Source organism: Eucyclogobius newberryi, unplaced genomic scaffold (genome assembly GCF_026437365.1).
Source record: "Eucyclogobius newberryi isolate DKJ021-1_F unplaced genomic scaffold, fEucNew1.0.hap1 SCAF_14, whole genome shotgun sequence".
NCBI classification, from domain to species: domain Eukaryota; kingdom Metazoa; phylum Chordata; class Actinopteri; order Gobiiformes; family Gobiidae; genus Eucyclogobius; species Eucyclogobius newberryi.
Genome location: NW_027315768.1, coordinates 24,023,145 through 24,040,355, shown reverse-complemented (window position 1 = coordinate 24,040,355; position 17,211 = coordinate 24,023,145). Strand labels below are relative to the sequence as shown.

Genomic DNA, 17,211 nt, shown 5'->3' with positions numbered 1-17,211 from the left:
ACAGACCTACACATTTGTTTAGCAGCAGATTTTTGTCAAACATCACTTCTAAATATGTTCGTCCTTTTCATGATCATCTGCACCTTTGTATTGTCGATCCACTATCACTTTGTTGTTTGTCTGTTTCTGCATCCACTACTCATGGAAATATAATGTCTGCAGATTTAGTTCTATAAATGTAATTTTAATGTTTTGGGATTAGGTAATTCTTCATACCATGTTTTGCATGCTAATAAGATTTTTTAAAGCTTTGTCCTAAGCTAAGTTTGTTTGTAGAGCTATACTTTATTATAAAAGCAGCAGGAGACTAGTCTGGACGGTTGGAAGATAGTAAATGTAAAACATGATAGTTACTTTGTGTTTTCAAATGCTATACTACTGGAAAAAGACATTTCCCAAATCCCAGTGCAGCCTATGTATTTGTCTTTTTTAATTTGTTAGGATAAGGTTCCCTAGTGCCTCTGCTGTGGTAACAATGAACGACGTGATCTCTTGTTGTCTAGTTGTGGGGGATTGAAGTATGTGTAATGTTGAGAATCGGACCCTGTACCCATTGCTCTGGAGTCTTACAGTCCTGTACATTCTTGAGTTAAACTAGGACTAAGGTTTTGAATTTGTGGTGCTGCACTGTGCAGAGATGAAATTGGCTGTTCTCACAGAGCCCGGTCACCCTTCCTTTACTTGTCATTGTCTCCCTGTTTGTGTCTTTCCAGTATGTGTCAACATTCAGTCAAAACCTCTCTCTCCTCCTCATTCCCACTGATCTTTATGTTTTACGTTTGTCCTCTCTTCAACATTTCTATTAGAAAATATTCTCCCTTTTACTGCAAAAAATGTCCATTTTTGTTTCTTCTAATATGACATTTCAGTATTATGGCAATATTATTGTTTTATTGTATAATAAATTATCATGAAAGCAGATTTACATCTGTAATCATTTCATGCAGTGATTTAGTACATTACATTTTACTTTGACTTATTATTTCATAGATGGACATTTTTTGCCTCTTTTGTTCCTCATGCCTCTTGTCTTTGATTTCCTTTACCCTCTTCTTCCTCTTTTAGTCCGTGTGTCAGATTTCCCTGCAGTTCTTCTCCTTGTGTCTGTCTTGTTGTAGATGTAGGGGATGAGGAGGAGGCAGGCCCTCTCAGACGCTTCCAAAATTCTCGGGAGAGGTGCAAGTTCCTCGCCCCCTCCATCTCAGTGTCCGTGCCTGAGGACGACCCCTACCACTCCGACGAGGAGTACTATGAGCACCCCTTGTTCAGCCCAGAGTGGACGCACTCGGGTTCTCGCCCCACTGGGCAGGCCGTGGCCTTTAGACAGATTGAAGGTGAACCACGCATGGTTCCTCTGTGCCATCTCCCTTCATCTGCTCTTTCTCTCCATCTCTGGGTTTCACGGCCTTTTCCACTCTCCTTCATGACCTTTAAACTTTTCATCCTCCCGTTCTCACATCTCTCCGTTCGTCTCTTCGTCCCTCTGTCTGTGGCCTTGTGTCTGTGTCGTGTTTGTCTGCTCAAAATCTGAGCACTTTCATGTTTGTCACCTTCCTTTTTTATTTTTGCCACTACCAATCATTGCTACCTGTGGCTTCTGTACAGTTTACCCACAATCCACCGACCCATGTTGCACTAATGTTCCTCAAGAAAACAGTCAATGTCAATTCATCTGATATAATTAGACCTTGCAAGGGGGAGGCAGCAGGGCTTAAAACTACATGATTCCCATGCACATTAGAATATGAATACTATCCAGGCAGCAATTAGCTAAGTTGTCTTTTCAGTAGTATGTTTTCACTGGTAGCAGGCAAGATTTAGCGCAGCACAAATTATATGAGGTTATGGTTTATTTTCTATTTATCGATTCCGATATCAAACTACTACCTTAAGTTTGCTTGTCAATGCTTAAATTTAGAGTCAATTGCAAAATCACAATCAAACCAGTTCACATCCTGTGCAGTGATCACTCTTTTTCGGTACTCTTCTGATGTCTAAAGTCACATGTTTGAGGTACACACTAGTTTTGTACTTACAGTAGTATGTGAACAAACCTTTGGGATGAGCTGAAAGTATCCATCATGAGTTGTGTTGTCCCATAACCCAAGTCTGTGTTGCCTTAAGTCTTACTGTGTCCCCTCTCCCCTTGTTCCTTGAAGAAGAGACCATGGAGGCTCTCACAGCTGAGTACGAGGAGGAGGAGGTGGAAGAGGACAGTGCAGAGGCTCTTGATGAGCAGCAGTGGAGCGGGGACGAGCCCGAGCCAGACAGCCCGCTGCCCGAGCCCTTAGAGCAGGCAGAGACCGCAGGCGAGGCCCTGGAGCCGGAGCTGGAGGCAGACGAGGCAGCAGTTAGTGCTGCCTCAGAGAGCTCCAGAAGCTTAGAGGAGGAAGAGGAGGAGGAGGAGGAGGAGGAGGAAGAAGCAGAGGGCGAGGAAAGCCTAGACACAGGTGTGTCCTGTCCTCTGCCCCCTTGCATGCATGCTCTACAATGCCTAATATAGGAGCAAAGACGTGTTTAAAAAAATGTATTCTGTAAGGTGGAATGCAAGAAACTTGTCTGCGCTATGCTGCGGCTGTAGGCAACACAGGCTTGTTAGGCAAATTAGTCTGTATTCTATTCTAGATTCTGTATTATTCTTGCGCTTTGAATTCTTTTGTTTTTTGCTATTGCTCTGTGTACTGGCCATATTGCTTTCATGAAGTAAGGTGATGCTTATATTAGTGTGCTTTTGCCGGCAGATGTGAGCTCCAGGTGTCTCAAGTCCCCATTTGGCTCAGTATTGATGTTACACTTTCATACCTTACTAAACATGAATCACTGTTATATGATTATGAAGTTGAATAGATCCGAACACTATTTTGGCTGACTCATGTTTAGTGCTATCATCTCTCATCCTCCACATGAGCTCCATGTCATTCTTTATGCAATGTACCTTATGTACATTTAAATACATGTATACCAGGTATACCTGACTATAATCTCATTACAATTGGAATTTGATCTTGTCTAATTTTCCATAATAAAGAATGACAGATTCTGTTCAGTTGCATGCATATACATTGTTGAAATAAATCATGTTGCCTGGTTTCCATCGCTCAGCTCCACAGTGTCTCCATGCCGATTCATTTCCATGTTGACATCCATTTGTGACTTTGTGAACCCCACACAACCGCCGCCGTTGTTCTTCTGAGATGGCCATGTCATTGGGCTGTAAGTTTCTCAAAAGCTTTGCCTTTGTGCCAGATTCTAGCTTGTTGCAGTCCTTTACCAACAGAAATTTGCAGTTGGAGCATGCTGTTTACTTAAAGGCCTTGTACCTGATTTTTTCCCCCCAATTCCAAACAAAGCAAAAAATACAGATTAAGTTCATTTTAAACATTGTTTGACAGTGGTTCAAACGTATGTCTTACTTTTCTAAAACATTCCTAATATCCTAATTCTTTACCGCAGTGAGTTTCAATGGACTGGCACTGCTAACAAATAGCCGGCTAACAGCGCACTACCAACACTTTTAGGTTATAGGCAATGGATAAAAACACTTATATTTATATAATTAAATAGATAAATAGCTCAGTAGATGGTGAAAAGTGGTTTGATTTTTGAAGCAAACAGCTGCTCTTGCAACATATTACTCCACTACATGAAAAAGTCAGGTACAAAGCCTGTTATATTTTGTGAGCAGCCAACTTACATATGTTTTTCACAGCCTTGAAGATGGAGACAGACAAACAGATTGATGAGAAAAGTGGTTCCATAAGCCCTGACAGCATTGGATCGGAGAAACGTCCTGACGAGCCTTTTGAAACCCCATTGATGCAGGAATTTTTTGCCGGTGAACGAGTTGTACCCGAGAGCCCTACAATGGACATGCCCGCTTTTGTTACCCCAAATGTTTCCAACAAAGCCAAAGAATGTGTACTGTCCTTCACTCTTCAGCCTACATTTGGTGAACCAATCACAGTGACTGAAAAGCAACCATCTGTTGAAGTGGTAGAGTTTACGAGCATCGCCGAACCTTCTGAATTCTCGTCCGTGGCAGTCAAAGTTGAAGAAGTTGATGCAAAGGATAGATCTGGCATGTCTGCTTATTTTGAGACATCAGCCATTGATGAAGACCAATCTCCTCAATATAAAGGTGAAGGCTATTATGAACTAAGTAGATCTGATGAGAAAGTTGAAACCCAGGCTCCAGAAATTAGCTACAGCACTCTTGGCGAAGCTGAAACCACGAAAGAAAATGCAAAAGTAATGACAGTGCCTGATAGGAGTAACGAATGTCGACTTTCCCCTGGTAAACTGGCCTTGGAGCAGAGGAGCTACTCACTAAATATCACTATTGGTGCAATGGATCCAAATAAGCCTAGAAACTTCTCCCCTTTAGCGTCGGATATCTTGTCCTACACAAGCGGCAGTCTGGATGAATCAGCAGACTACCTTCCTGTCACTACTCCAGCTGTAGAAAAGACGCCAATCTGTTCTCCTCTCATCATGGAAACCACATCTTCTATTACCGAGTCGTCGTCACCTCCAAAAAATATCACACCCCACTCGAAGTCCAGCTCCGAGCCAGAGTCCCCTCAATCACCAGAACCAACTAAGACCGTTCCCAAAAATGGTGGCGTGATGGCACAAGATTTACCCGAAATGTTGGACCTTTCTGGTAACCGTTCTAGAGTTGCTTCAGACAGTACCGAACCAGACACAAACAGGAAAAAGTCTTTACAATGTGAGGCCCCTGCTTTAGATGACCCAATGGCTAGCATGATTTCAGGTCAGCTGAGTCCAAGAAAGAGTGATAGCCAACTAGAAGAGATGGGATATTGTGTTTTTAGCGAATATTCAGGACCAATGCCATCTCCTGCTGATGTTTTTAGCTCGATGGATAATTCAGGGCAAGTTTTTAGCCCGACTATGCTGGAGGAGAAAATGAGTGAGCAAGTAAGGAAAATGGCAGTTAGAGATACATCTTTGGAAGATAAGGGTCAACCTACTGAGAGTGGTGATACCTTTGAAGCCAAGGACAAGAAGGAAAGAAAAGACTCAAGCCAAGATCAAGTTAAAGATGAAACTGTTGAAACCCTTTTGCCCGAAAAACAAACAGAGTCCTTTGTAACGCCAACTGTTACCGTAACTCTTGAAGAAGGTGGTAGAACTGAAAGCGAAAGTGATCAACAAGCCAGCCGCCAAGGATCAGTGTCAGAAACAGAAATTGCCGATTACGAAAGGCAGATACGCAAATTGGAAATGGAGGACCGGCCCTTGAGTATGGAAGAGGAGAGAGAGCTGCAAGAGCTTAGAGAAAAGGTGAAATTAGTCCATCAAGAAGCTTATGAAGAATTAGATGCTGAAGATGTTTACCAGCTAACAGGAGCGGCCAAGGATCGTATCGCGAGGCCAGTCAAACCTTCACCAGCGTCTTCTGTTGACAGCAACATTGATGACGACAAACTACTATCTCCAGTGCTGTCGCCGTCTAAGATGAAGCAAAAGGAATTGTATGGGTCGCCCAAGAGGTCACCTTCTCCCACAAAAGAAGAGAAGGAGGAGACCGAACGCAAACTGAAAGAGGAGAGGGAGAGAGAAGAAGCAGAAAGGAAGTTAAAGGAAGAAGAAGAAAAGAAATTGAAAGAGGAAGAAGCTAAGAAATTGAGAGAAGCCAGCGAAAAACAAGAAGCGGAGAGGAAGTTACAGGAAGAGAAAGCAAGGGAGGAGAAGATAAGGTTGGAGAGAGAGATGAAAGAAAGAGAGGAATTGGAGTTAAGAGAAAAGGCTGAGAGAGAGAAGAGAGAGCAAGAGAGGGAGGAGAGCGAGAGGAAAGAGAGGGAGGAAAGAGAAAGGAAAGAAAAGGAGGAGAAAGAGAGAATAGAGAAAGAGGAACGAGAGAGAAAAGAGAAGGAGGAGAAGGAAAGATGTGAGCGGGAGGAGAGAGAGAGAAAGGAGAGAGAAAGGAAAGAAAAGGAGGAGAAAGAGAGACTAGAGAAAGAGGAAAGAGAGCAAAAAGAGAAGGAAGAGAAAGAGAAAAGGGAAAAGGAGGAACAAGAAAAACTGGCCAAAGAGTTAATAGAAAAAGAGCGATTGGCCCAGCTGGGAATGGAAGAAGCTGAGAAAGCCAGACAGGCCGAGACGGGAGAGGGTCTGATGAAGGACGTCCCCGAGAAACACGCCGCCATTGAGTCAGTTGTGACAGTAGAGGATGATTTTATCACCGTGGTACAGACTATCGACAAGGCTGAAGAGCCAGGCCACAGTGTCCGTTTTTCAGCACCCATCGAGACACTGGCGACGGCGACGGCGGCGGGAGCTCATGAGGAGGAAGAAGAGGAGGTGGAGATAGCACAAGAGGCAGAGCTGGAGGGCGGTAGTGTGGAGGAGGTGTGTGAGGTGCCCGAGACCCCAGCCTGTCCAGAGAAGGAGACGGTGGAAACAGAAGAGCCAACAGAGAGTTATGACAGAGATGAGACTACTATGGATGACTCGATACTGGATAGCTCCTGGGTGGATACTCAAGGTGAGGTTATGTATAATTAAACAGAATGTAATTATCTGCACATCTCAGCTATTTATTATTTATATTTGTTAAACAATGTATACACAAGGGATTTCACTTGTATGGCCAAACCACAGCATAACATTTATAGTGACAGAGAAATAAAACGGTCATTTTACAATGCAATACTTCTTATTTTGTTTGTAGTTCATTGCTAGCTTAAACTATTGTCCTTTCTGAAAATTCTCAATTATTTTGTCAAAAACTAATAAATAAATACTCCAACCTTGTTTTTTTTTGTCTCATGTTTTGCAGATGATGACAAAAGCATGGCCACTGAACAGATTGAGCCTCTGCCTAATGTCCAGACTCCAGTCAAACAGCGGGCAGGGGTCCAGAAGAAACCATTACTGGAGAAGAAGACAGAGAAACAGGAAAAACAAGTCAAAACCAAAACCAAGACCATGAGACCCAAAGGCCGCATCTCCACCCCAGAGCGAAAACCTGTCCGCAAGGAACCTACCTATGTCCCAAGAGAGGAGGTCAAGAAGAAGAAAGGTTTCAGACTTTGATTTTTTTTCTGGAGTATCATGGCAACTATTGTTTAGTTAGACAAATATTAGATTAATTGTGTTAAAACATATTTTTGCATTTATAAGTTGGGTTTAAGTATCTGACAAATGTGGAATGACGGAAAAAAAATACACACAAAAAGGCAAAATGAAAACATAAGATAATGAGATAATAACTGCTTGAAGTAAGTAATATTTACCTTTATTTGAGTATATTTTTGTTAAAGAAAATATTATTTTGCTCACTTTAAATAAATTCAAAATGTTTTTTTCTTTTTCAGTGTATCACGTTGGAAGTTGACATTATCATTTTTGAAATACATCTTACACTCTTTTTGCCCCATTTTATACATAATATGTTAAGTATATAGTTAATATTAAAACTTTGCATACCTTTAAAATAGCATTCATAATACTATTGATATTTATCTGCTCACCTTCACTCTACAGTCATAATAATAGAGTGGTGACATTTAGTTTGATATGTCATGCTGAGATGCATTCAACAATCCTGCTCATGATCGTTATATTGTTTATCTCAGCGCTTGTAAAGAAGACAGAGATGACCAAAAAAGCTGAAGTTCAGACTCACTCTCCAGCCCGGCGGACTCCACTGAGGGCAGCTGTGCGTCAGACCCGTCCCGTTCAGCATCACTCGTGTCCCAGGAGGAGAACCACAGGTGAACCATGTCCTGCCCCTGTCCTGTCCCTGTGCTGTGTGTGGGCCAGTCAGCCTCTGAGTCAGTCCTGTCTCACCTTCACTGTCACCCTCTGTTTGGTTACACATCTGTCTTGTTTTGTTTGCCCTGGACTGTAGTTTTTGTTTTCTAGTCATTGCAGTACTTTTTTTTAATCATTTGTTTTTTGAGATATTTTTTTTGCCCTTACAACGTTCCTATTTTATTTAGAGGACACATATAATGCAAATAAGACTCTTTTTGAGCTTTATTATATAATGTTCCCTCACCAAAAACATCCCTGCTGTTTTATGTTTTATTTATCTTCATTCATGCCTGTTTGATCAATTCTGTTTAGTGTTTGTCCCCTCTAAGCCTCCAAAAACACTTCCAAATGTATCTGATTTGTGGCATCATTGTTGGAGCTCTGAGGGTCTCCTGCGCCGTCTCATTGTCCATTGTCAGACTCATTCTGAGCGTTCCTGCCGTCAAGTCATTACAGTTCATTACAACTGCGATCTTACATTAGTGGTCATACCTGCTTTCCAATGCCTGAACTCATCAGTTCTTGGAAGCTAAGCAGGACAGGGCCTGGTCAGTATCGCTGGAACACCAGGTGCCACAGTGGAGCGCTAGAGGAAATGTTGTTGTGTCATTAGGCCGTGACACTTCACCCACATTGCCTAGGTAGAAAAGGGCTATATAAATATGCTATGATTAAAACAAATAATAATGATAGGTTTGTTTATTTCTCCTTTGTAATTCCCTCTGCTGCCAGTAGATGGAATTACTAACACAACTTCATATGAGCGAACACCTCACAGGAAACAAAGTACCAGTATGCCTTCAGTATATACAATATTTTAAGTTCTTAAATATGAGATGCCAAAGCAGAAGAAGTCAAGAGCATGTATAAAAGCCAATAACAATGCAAACAATGTATGATATGTGTTCTTTCAAGTCAATACCATTTAAGAAGAAATTCGAAAGCATCTTCTCTTAGTTTATCCTTGTCTTTATCACATAGTAGAAAAAGCTTCAGCTGTAGTCATCTGGACTCAGTTTGAAAAAATAGACGTTTCGACTCTCATCCAAGAGTCATTGTCAATAACAGAATTTAGGTCGAGAACTCCGATATTAATACTGTTCTGTGGTAAGACCCGCCCATTGGGAGGAGCCTTCCTGTCTTTATCACACATGTCCAAACACATATTTCCAGCTGTAAAATCTATAAACTCAGGAGTTTATAGTCGTGACCTCCTGATCTTCGACAGTAACAAATCCACTCCGCTTTTCACAGCCGCCGGTTGCTAGGAAACTGGTGATTCCAAGGTTTTGTTGTTAGGACGTGACGATGTAATGGTAATGGCCCCTCTGTCCTACAGGCATTTTGTCCTCATTTTCATTTTTCCCCACAACGCCCCCCGCTCTGTATGTGATGAATATACTGTATACTGCTCCTGCTGCAGCGCCCTAATTAGCTTGTTTTCCAAGGTTGTCTTATGTAATACTGAACCCTTCTTTCTCTGTGATATCCTGCCAAATCTCCACACAACAGTCGTCTCAAAGGGGCATCAGCCACCTCCCCAAAGCACCTCCTTTTTGGAAATGTTAAGTTTTTAATTAAAAGCATAATATGAATTTAAACTCCCCATTATGGGAGTATGGCATTTTTGTTACAATAGTTTTTACCGAAACAGAAGTTGAAAAAAACAAAAAAAAGCAGCATTAGTAGTGATAGTCTGAATAGCATGTAATTTTATTCTTTTTTAGTGCATAAAATAAACCAAAACAATGAGAAAAATTATAATAACTTACTTGAATGTCTCCCACAATGTTAGTTCAAAGGGGAACATTTCAGACAGGATGTAACCAAGAAAAAATACGCTTTGGGGGATGTTTATCTAATGTTTCTCACTTTACATTTTTACTCTTCAGAAACGTTACCAGACGGACGCCAGCCTCTCAGTGTTGCCAGACAGTCACGAGACAGAGCATCGGTGAGTAACAACATCATCACTTTAGTCTGCACAACTCACAAACTAACAAGCAAACCATGACGCACAATTTTAAAACGTAAAAATACCCCAAAACCCTAATAATTACCTGTAACATAGACATAGAAATACAGTAGATGTCATCATGATGTTTTCAAAATGGATTAGTTTTTGTATTAGTCCTTCTGTTTTTCTGTTTACTCCATGTTGTGTAGGCTGATCACGCTTTTTGGCTTTGGTTTGTTGTTTTGGAGCTTTTATAGTGGGCTTTTTACACAAGACACATCCATTTGAATAGTCTTTTCTGCGTGGGTGTTCGCTCGCCTGTGACATTTCTCCTGTGGCTGTGGTCGTGACTTCATCTCACTTTGCCATTGCAGTAATGGCTGCCATTGAGTCTGAAATAATAAGTCTCCGCATATATTAAATGTCATGGCCTATTGTAAGTGCAAAGTATACTGTGGAAGTTTCATAAAAGCACTCATTATTTACATTTATTTTTCCATTGAATTACATAAGAAACATTCCACAGTGAACAGCAAAATATAAGTCTACCACCAAAAATAAAACACCAACACGTTACAAATCTACAAGTTCATTGTCTCATAAAATCACTCACAGAAACATAAACAACTTAAGAATTTAAATTTAGCTCGTTGTACCGCTCGGTCTTGGAGTGGATTTCACGCATGACTTAAAAAGAACAGTTCTAGAGCTCATCACACGCCCACAAATGTGTGCATGTGAATATGAGCAATGTGTCAAAGGAACTGTGAGAGCTTGGAATGAATTAGATAGATTTGAATACTTACTTACTCCTTTCTCAGTTTGAAAGTAATGCAGCTTTTTGAGTGTCATAAAAAAGTTTCATTCATTTGATTCATTGGTAACTCTTTGATATCAATGAGTTGGATGGCTTTGAATGATGTTTCCCCACATCTTTGTTGCTCATGTCTCGCCTTTAAAGATGTTCTTTCCGTCAAATAATACAAATTATTTATGTGTCATTATTTAAAGGTGGATTATGTAACTTTTCTGTTTGGGGGTTCATCACCTGCTTGTCTTTATAGATATGTTGTTGTTATGTTCCACAGCATTGTTTAAAAGATTTTTACAGATCAGATCTGTGGAGAGGCGAGCCTACTCACCATGAGAATGCTTTGTTTCTCTAGCATTTGAAAGACGTGTAACTAATTAAGATAGAGATACGCTTAATGCACTACTGTGGAGCATTCCAGGCAAAGCAATAACATGTCCATGGAGTCAAGCAGGTGTTAAACCCCCCCACCAGAAGAGTGCACTTCTTTGGCAGTGCACCTTTAACTTATGTACATGGAGTGTGTTGATTCATGGATCTGATTTGTGATGTTCAGATCAGATTTTGTCCTTGTGCATGTCAGTTTTGTCACTTTGTGTCTTGTGTTTTGTCTTTCTCACTGGGACTGACTCCATCTTAGTGCCATCGTTCACCACTAACAAAGATCCCCACCTCCATGTCCAGACCAGCTGCCACTTTAGATAGAGCAACCTCCACTAAACCTTACCTATTTTTATACAACCTCGTAGTCAAGGTATGTTAAACATGAAGAACAATGTCATTATAATGGATGTAACAGTATTTACAATGTCAAGTATCACATAATTACTGGGGAACTTTGTAATGTATTGTTAAAAGCATGGGTCTAAAATGCTTGGTTTTGCGCAGCACTATGGGTAAAAAGTAAAATAAATTAAATCCACCCTGATCATTTTCTCTGTTTAAGCGCTGCCTGTAAAACATATTTCTGTATAAACTCTTTTTTAGTATGTTTTAAAAATAATAATGTTCAAAGTTCTTTTTTAGAGAGCCTTTTTGTAACATTTCTGTATAATATCACATAGTGTATAGGTTATTACAAATATTAAACGCTTAAGTGTGTTTGTTACATCCCTAATAACTTATTGATACTACGTTATTGATACTACATTGTGCATAGCAGTAGCGCATAAATGTATGTTTCCACGCAGGACGGAGGGTCTCGAAGCCCCATCAGGAGATACGCTCGGCCCACAGCCACATGGACACGCCGCGTTCACCAAGATCCCGAGGACAGTTCCACCTCCATCACCAGCTCTGGCTCCACAGCCCCTCGTAGACCTACGTGTAAGACCAATATACTCACACATGATTGTCAGCTGTAGCCTTTTTTTTACTAAATCTTCTTTTCTCCTTGGCTTAGCTTTTCAAACTGAGATGAGTGCAGAGTTTAGGACTGGACGGGCCCCTATGACAGGTAAAAACTGGGGTTCATTTTACGCGTTATTTGTTGGTTTAATATTCCAATAAGTTTGAAGTCATGGTTACTAAATACATTGAATATGCTTTTGTCCTTTCTGCCTCTCGTAGATTTCGGACTGAGCCTGTCTATTTGATATCTGTACAATATATGGTATTTTCATGACAAATATTTAACCATTTATATTCGTGACAGGTGTGTTATGCTGTTTAAATCACAGGTGCACTCACAGTTTTAGAATATGATGCCATAATGTCGGATAGAGGGCAGGATTCATGGGTTTTTGACTCATATTTTTTGTGTGTGCGCGCGCCATATTAGGTTTATTTATTCTTTTACAAATGAAACAAACAAAAGAACTGATAAAACTGCTTTGGTCCTGTTCTAGTCCTTGTTTAGTCTAAATCTAGTTCATCTTTAATTTCGGATTTATTCACTAACTTTATGTAGTGAAGCACCCTTGATTAATTAATTAATTGAAGATTCAATTAAAGAAAATAGAAAAACCAAAAATTCATCTTGACCTGACAGAATAGGTGTTAAACTTTTGTTACATGTGGCTAGGCTCAGTAATTATTGAGATATTTACCATAATAATCCATTAAACTACACTATCTTTTAAACTATGGGTAGTTTAGAAGGTAATGACATCACATGAATCCGATCTATTCTTTGTGGTTTAAATGTTTAACATATTCCCCTGTGTCTAGTCACACAGACAATGCGCTCCCGTTCAGCCCGTAGCGGTCACTCCACACCCCGGACCCCCGGCTCCACAGCCGTCACCCCGTGTACTCCTCCCAGCTACTCCTCCTCCAGGACCCCTCGCTCCCTCAGCCTCATCTCCCACGAGAGGAAGGTGGCCGTGGTCCGCACCCCACCCAAATCTCCCGCTACGACGCCCAAACAGCTCCGGATCATCAGTGAACCGCTGCCCGACTACAAAAACGTCAAGTCCAAGATTGGGTCTACAGGGAATATCAAGTACCAGCCTAAAGGAGGACAGGTAAGACTATTGAGTCGAGGGCCGCAACAATTAATCCACTAAGAAAACAATCATACTCGTGTTTTGATTATTGTAATTGTCATCTGGACTATACAAAATCTAAAATACATACAAATATACAACTTTTTTAAACAAAGACAGTGGAGTTGTTACATCAAAATGTCAAAAAAGACTGAACATTTTCTATTTATAAGCCTTAAGTCTTCATTTTCCGCTTTCATTTGGTGAATAATGCATTTAATAAGTCTCAGTGTTCAGTGGAAATTCTAGTTTGACTAGTGGACTAAAAACAATAAAATAATCGCTGACTCGAATGTGTTATTATAATATCTGTGTTGTTAGTTGTTTTCAATGACACATTTCTTAATCAATGACATATGTCTGCTTTTTTTCCCTGATAAAAATATTGAAAGTCTGACAAAATGTTCTTTGAATCACACAAACATACCTATAAACCACTCAACCTAGCAGCAGTTTGAATAAAAATAACTTGCAATACAGAAAAGTTGTTTGAGATAGTGGTGAGGCAGTTGCTTTTCTTGTATTTTTGTTAAAAGAAATACAAGGAAAGCTGTTAACTGTTAAAAATAAAAAGGTAAGATAAAAAAGAGAGAAATAACACATTGTAGTATACAAGTAGAAAGGGGCTTAACCTTCTCTTATAATAAAATGGCTGGATTCTGAAATTGTTTAGTTTCAAATTGATAACTAAAACTATTGTCAATGATTAATTTAAGAGTAACAGGGGCAAGATAAGTTATGATTGCAAGCCGTTTTTCTAAAGCACATTTCTTAGACCAACCATTTAACATTTTGTGACGTTTTATGTAATAAGACCTTGTAATCTCAATGTTTGAATAAGTATTATATTATGCACATTTACCCCGTGTTTTAAAGGTACTTTCTAATTCTGTTATTGTGCAAAATATTGGGTGTTTCTGTAGTTTTTGCTGCTCCTCTATTCATTTATTAATTTTCTACCTTACAAGCACCCTTGGTTCAGTTTGGGGTCGTGGGTAACTGGAGCCAGTGACTTTGGGCCTTAAGCATTCATTCACTGTCTTTGGACGGTGAGAGGAAGCTGGAGAATCCGGAGAGAACCTACGGTAACACGGGAAGGACATTCAGACTCCACCCAGAGAGATCATGTGATGTTGGTTCGTCTAGTTCTTGGGGGAAAGCGCTAACCGCTCTGCCACCATGCACCCACTACTCTATTTTCATGCTTTGCTGGTAATAGTATCTCATCATAGGTTGAGTTTCCCATAAAATAACTCCAGGGTCTCTAAAGTTTATAGTTCAAGCTGTGTTTTAAAATAGCATCTTGAACATAAGGTTTTACTCACATGCCTCAGAGTATCCAAAAACAACTTAACAACGTTTGAATCTTCTGGTTTTAGTTTAACTACGCGGCTGTAAATCTTCATACATCGGTGTCCAGGGCCACTCAGACCAGGGTGGCCTTGTGGGGGCTTCATCACACGTACAAGCCATGGGTTCACACACCTTGTTATTTTACTATGAGCATGTGCAAACACTAACATACAGTACTACAGTACTTCATGTTTTTCTTTTTGCATTTATCAATACATAAAACATTTTTATTATACGCATTGATTACCTTAAACTAAGCTCTCAATTCGTTCCTTTTGTAATAATAATGACCGAAATATCACTTGTTTGGCATCTTGCTTGCTTGTTTCCACAGAGATGCGATTGCTTAGCCTGGAATGCTCCACATTCTGTTATACAAGTTAAAAAAAATTCAACTGATGAAATTGTTATTAAGAAGGAAAGGATTGTCAAAGATTTTTGATGATGAAAGTCTAATGTATTATCATTGTAACTTTTGGTGAATCATTTTTTTGAGTTTTTTTTTAAATCATTTTAGACTCTTTTCAAATCTGAGCCTGGTGTTCAAAATAGCTCCTGACGTTTTCTGAGTTATTACACTACAAATGCAGAACAGCCTCTCTGCACGACTGCGCCGTACCTTTCCCTCACTCCACTTTTGGACTCTGTTTTTTCTCAGTGAAGGCCACTACACTGGACTGTGCTCCATGAAGTCATGTGTTACAATCTGTAACCGTTAGTCACTTTAGACCCTACGCCCCAATGGTGCTGGCTCTTTATGAATGTGTGTGTCCGTCTCTGAATGAGGAAGGGTGGGCTCGATTTTATTATATCTGTGAACTGTCCTTCTCCCTGCAGAGGACTGCCGATGTGTATTATATATTATATTATTAGCTAAAGACTAACTCTAGTACAATGCCTCAAATTATACATTAAATAATAGGCCAGGCCATTCACAATTAATTAATTCATTTTAATTTTGAATTTGTTATTTTCAAGTTATTTTTGGCAAAAAGAAATCAGGATAGAGTAGGCCACAAACATACTGTGGAAGATTCTAGCAATAACATCGTCATGGAGACAAACAAGAGGCAGAACCTCCCCCCGAAAGTGACACCCTCTGTACTGTAGTAATCCTGGCCGTGCTAAATGTGTGTCTGTGTAGTTTATGTAACATCTAAAGCTTGATGTGCTCAGCAGATTTGACCCTCTGTGTTTTACTGTTTCTCTGCTGCTTCACTCCTGCTCTCTGCTCATTAAGGCACAGCTACTGTCTCTCTTCCCTGGGTTTTGAACTAATGATCTCCCATTTGGGTTGCTTTCACTTGCATTTTGCAAGTAGATGCATTTTGTTGCATCTTGACTTTGGAGCATGTTATATTGGGTCTTTGCTCCTCTGTGGTAAATCATAACATAATAGTGATGGAATAGGATGCATTGAAGAATTGAGAAGCGGATAACTTTTGTACCGTTCCACGCTTTAAAATGTGTTTATGCGATGGCAGAAAAGCCAATTTGCATAAGCATTTAAAGTTGGCTTTAAAATCAAATTGGTGTAGCCCACTGTTTAAGACACAGAGTTGCTAAGAGACAGACCACTCACCAAACGCCAAATGAAAAATACATGCAGCTACTGACAATAATTACATGTACTGGGCCCAACAGTTTGAAGATTACTATGATTAAAAGTCACTGCAGAATTATTGCATTGTAAATTACAAAATCGATAGAGGTCTTGTTCATGTTTGATTGGCCATAAGTCACAGTCATAATTGTAGAATTTATGATGCACAAATGAACTCTGACAACAATCATGTCTTTGGTGTTGCATAATGGCACCACTTTCTGAAGCTATTGTGAAAAATATATATTTCCGCTGACAGAGAAGACGTCACAGAGATATTAACTCTGCAGTCTCACAGTTATGACCTGTCCTCCAGCTCGATGGGGATCCTGTTGTGAACCTGTCGAAAGATATTGATATGTTTCTGTCCTGAAGCATGAACATTTTGAAATATGAGGTGTTGCTGACATTTGTACATGTTGGTTGTAGCTCTGCCTCTCTATCACAATGTTGATTAGACACGTACAGCCCCGGTATTTCTCACTGCTCACCTCCTCACCGCAGGTCCTCATTCCCAGTGTAAAGCTGGACTATAGCCATGTTCAGTCTAGGTGTGGCTCGTTGGACAGGAGGGGCTTCACAGCAGGAGGTAGACATGTGAGTCTTCTTGTGCCAAAGCGCTTTGTTTTTGTGTGGTTTTGATGTGCGTGTTGTCCCTGTACAATCCCCATCATTTCTTTCATGCATTTTATCTTTAATTTTCACAGCTAAGACCCACACCGCTGCCTTTGCTTTGGTTTTCACTTTCAAAGAGAAGTAGTTTGACATGTTGGTTTTGCATGATGTCTATTAAAAGGAGGATTTTGGGAGTGATGATTCGGATCAGAGAGAGTCCTTTTAGGTCCAACAGGAGTCAGGTGTTTGAACTGGCGACCAGTGAAAGACCAGTGTGTGTTTTGATTCTGAGTTTTTGATTGGATAATTGTCTTGAGAACCAAAACACCAAATGCCAACATCAACAACTTGCCCAATATTTTTGTAATTACGGATAAATCAATGTTACGTTTGTTCTCAGTGAATTCTGTTTGGTTAGATGTTTCACTTGTGTCTGAAGACCGATGTTTATTAAATTCCAAATCAAAATACACCTTTAGACCACTGCGGCAAGCAACAAAAGTCAAAATGAATTACTTCCAGTTTCCACTGCAGCCAGTTTCATAAGAGATTGTTTTATGCTCTGAAATGACTGATTTCCATTATCGCAACATCAAAATGT

The 17,211-nt window shown here is 40.1% G+C and overlaps 1 protein-coding gene across 12 annotated transcripts in view; it reads left to right on the top strand.

The window, feature by feature from the left end:
• The window catches only part of map2 (microtubule-associated protein 2), a 68,846-nt gene that overhangs the window by 45,833 nt on the left and 5,802 nt on the right, over positions 1 to 17,211 (top strand). For 4 of the 12 annotated variants that reach the window (XM_072445084.1, XM_072445086.1, XM_072445085.1 and 1 more), the window contains 11 exons: positions 1,119 to 1,334; positions 2,160 to 2,450; positions 3,710 to 6,511; positions 6,806 to 7,048; positions 7,605 to 7,742; positions 9,678 to 9,739; positions 11,194 to 11,307; positions 11,744 to 11,879; positions 11,956 to 12,009; positions 12,723 to 13,018; positions 16,500 to 16,592. In XM_072445084.1, coding sequence (XP_072301185.1) covers positions 1,119 to 1,334; positions 2,160 to 2,450; positions 3,710 to 6,511; positions 6,806 to 7,048; positions 7,605 to 7,742; positions 9,678 to 9,739; positions 11,194 to 11,307; positions 11,744 to 11,879; positions 11,956 to 12,009; positions 12,723 to 13,018; positions 16,500 to 16,592 — 4,445 coding nt within the window. Of the gene's footprint in view, positions 1 to 1,118; positions 1,335 to 2,159; positions 2,451 to 3,179; positions 3,214 to 3,709; positions 6,512 to 6,805; positions 7,049 to 7,604; positions 7,743 to 9,677; positions 9,740 to 11,193; positions 11,308 to 11,743; positions 11,880 to 11,955; positions 12,010 to 12,722; positions 13,019 to 16,499; positions 16,593 to 17,211 lie in introns of those variants that run through there. The other 8 variants (XM_072445090.1, XM_072445087.1, XM_072445094.1 and 5 more) reach the window with 6 other exon arrangements.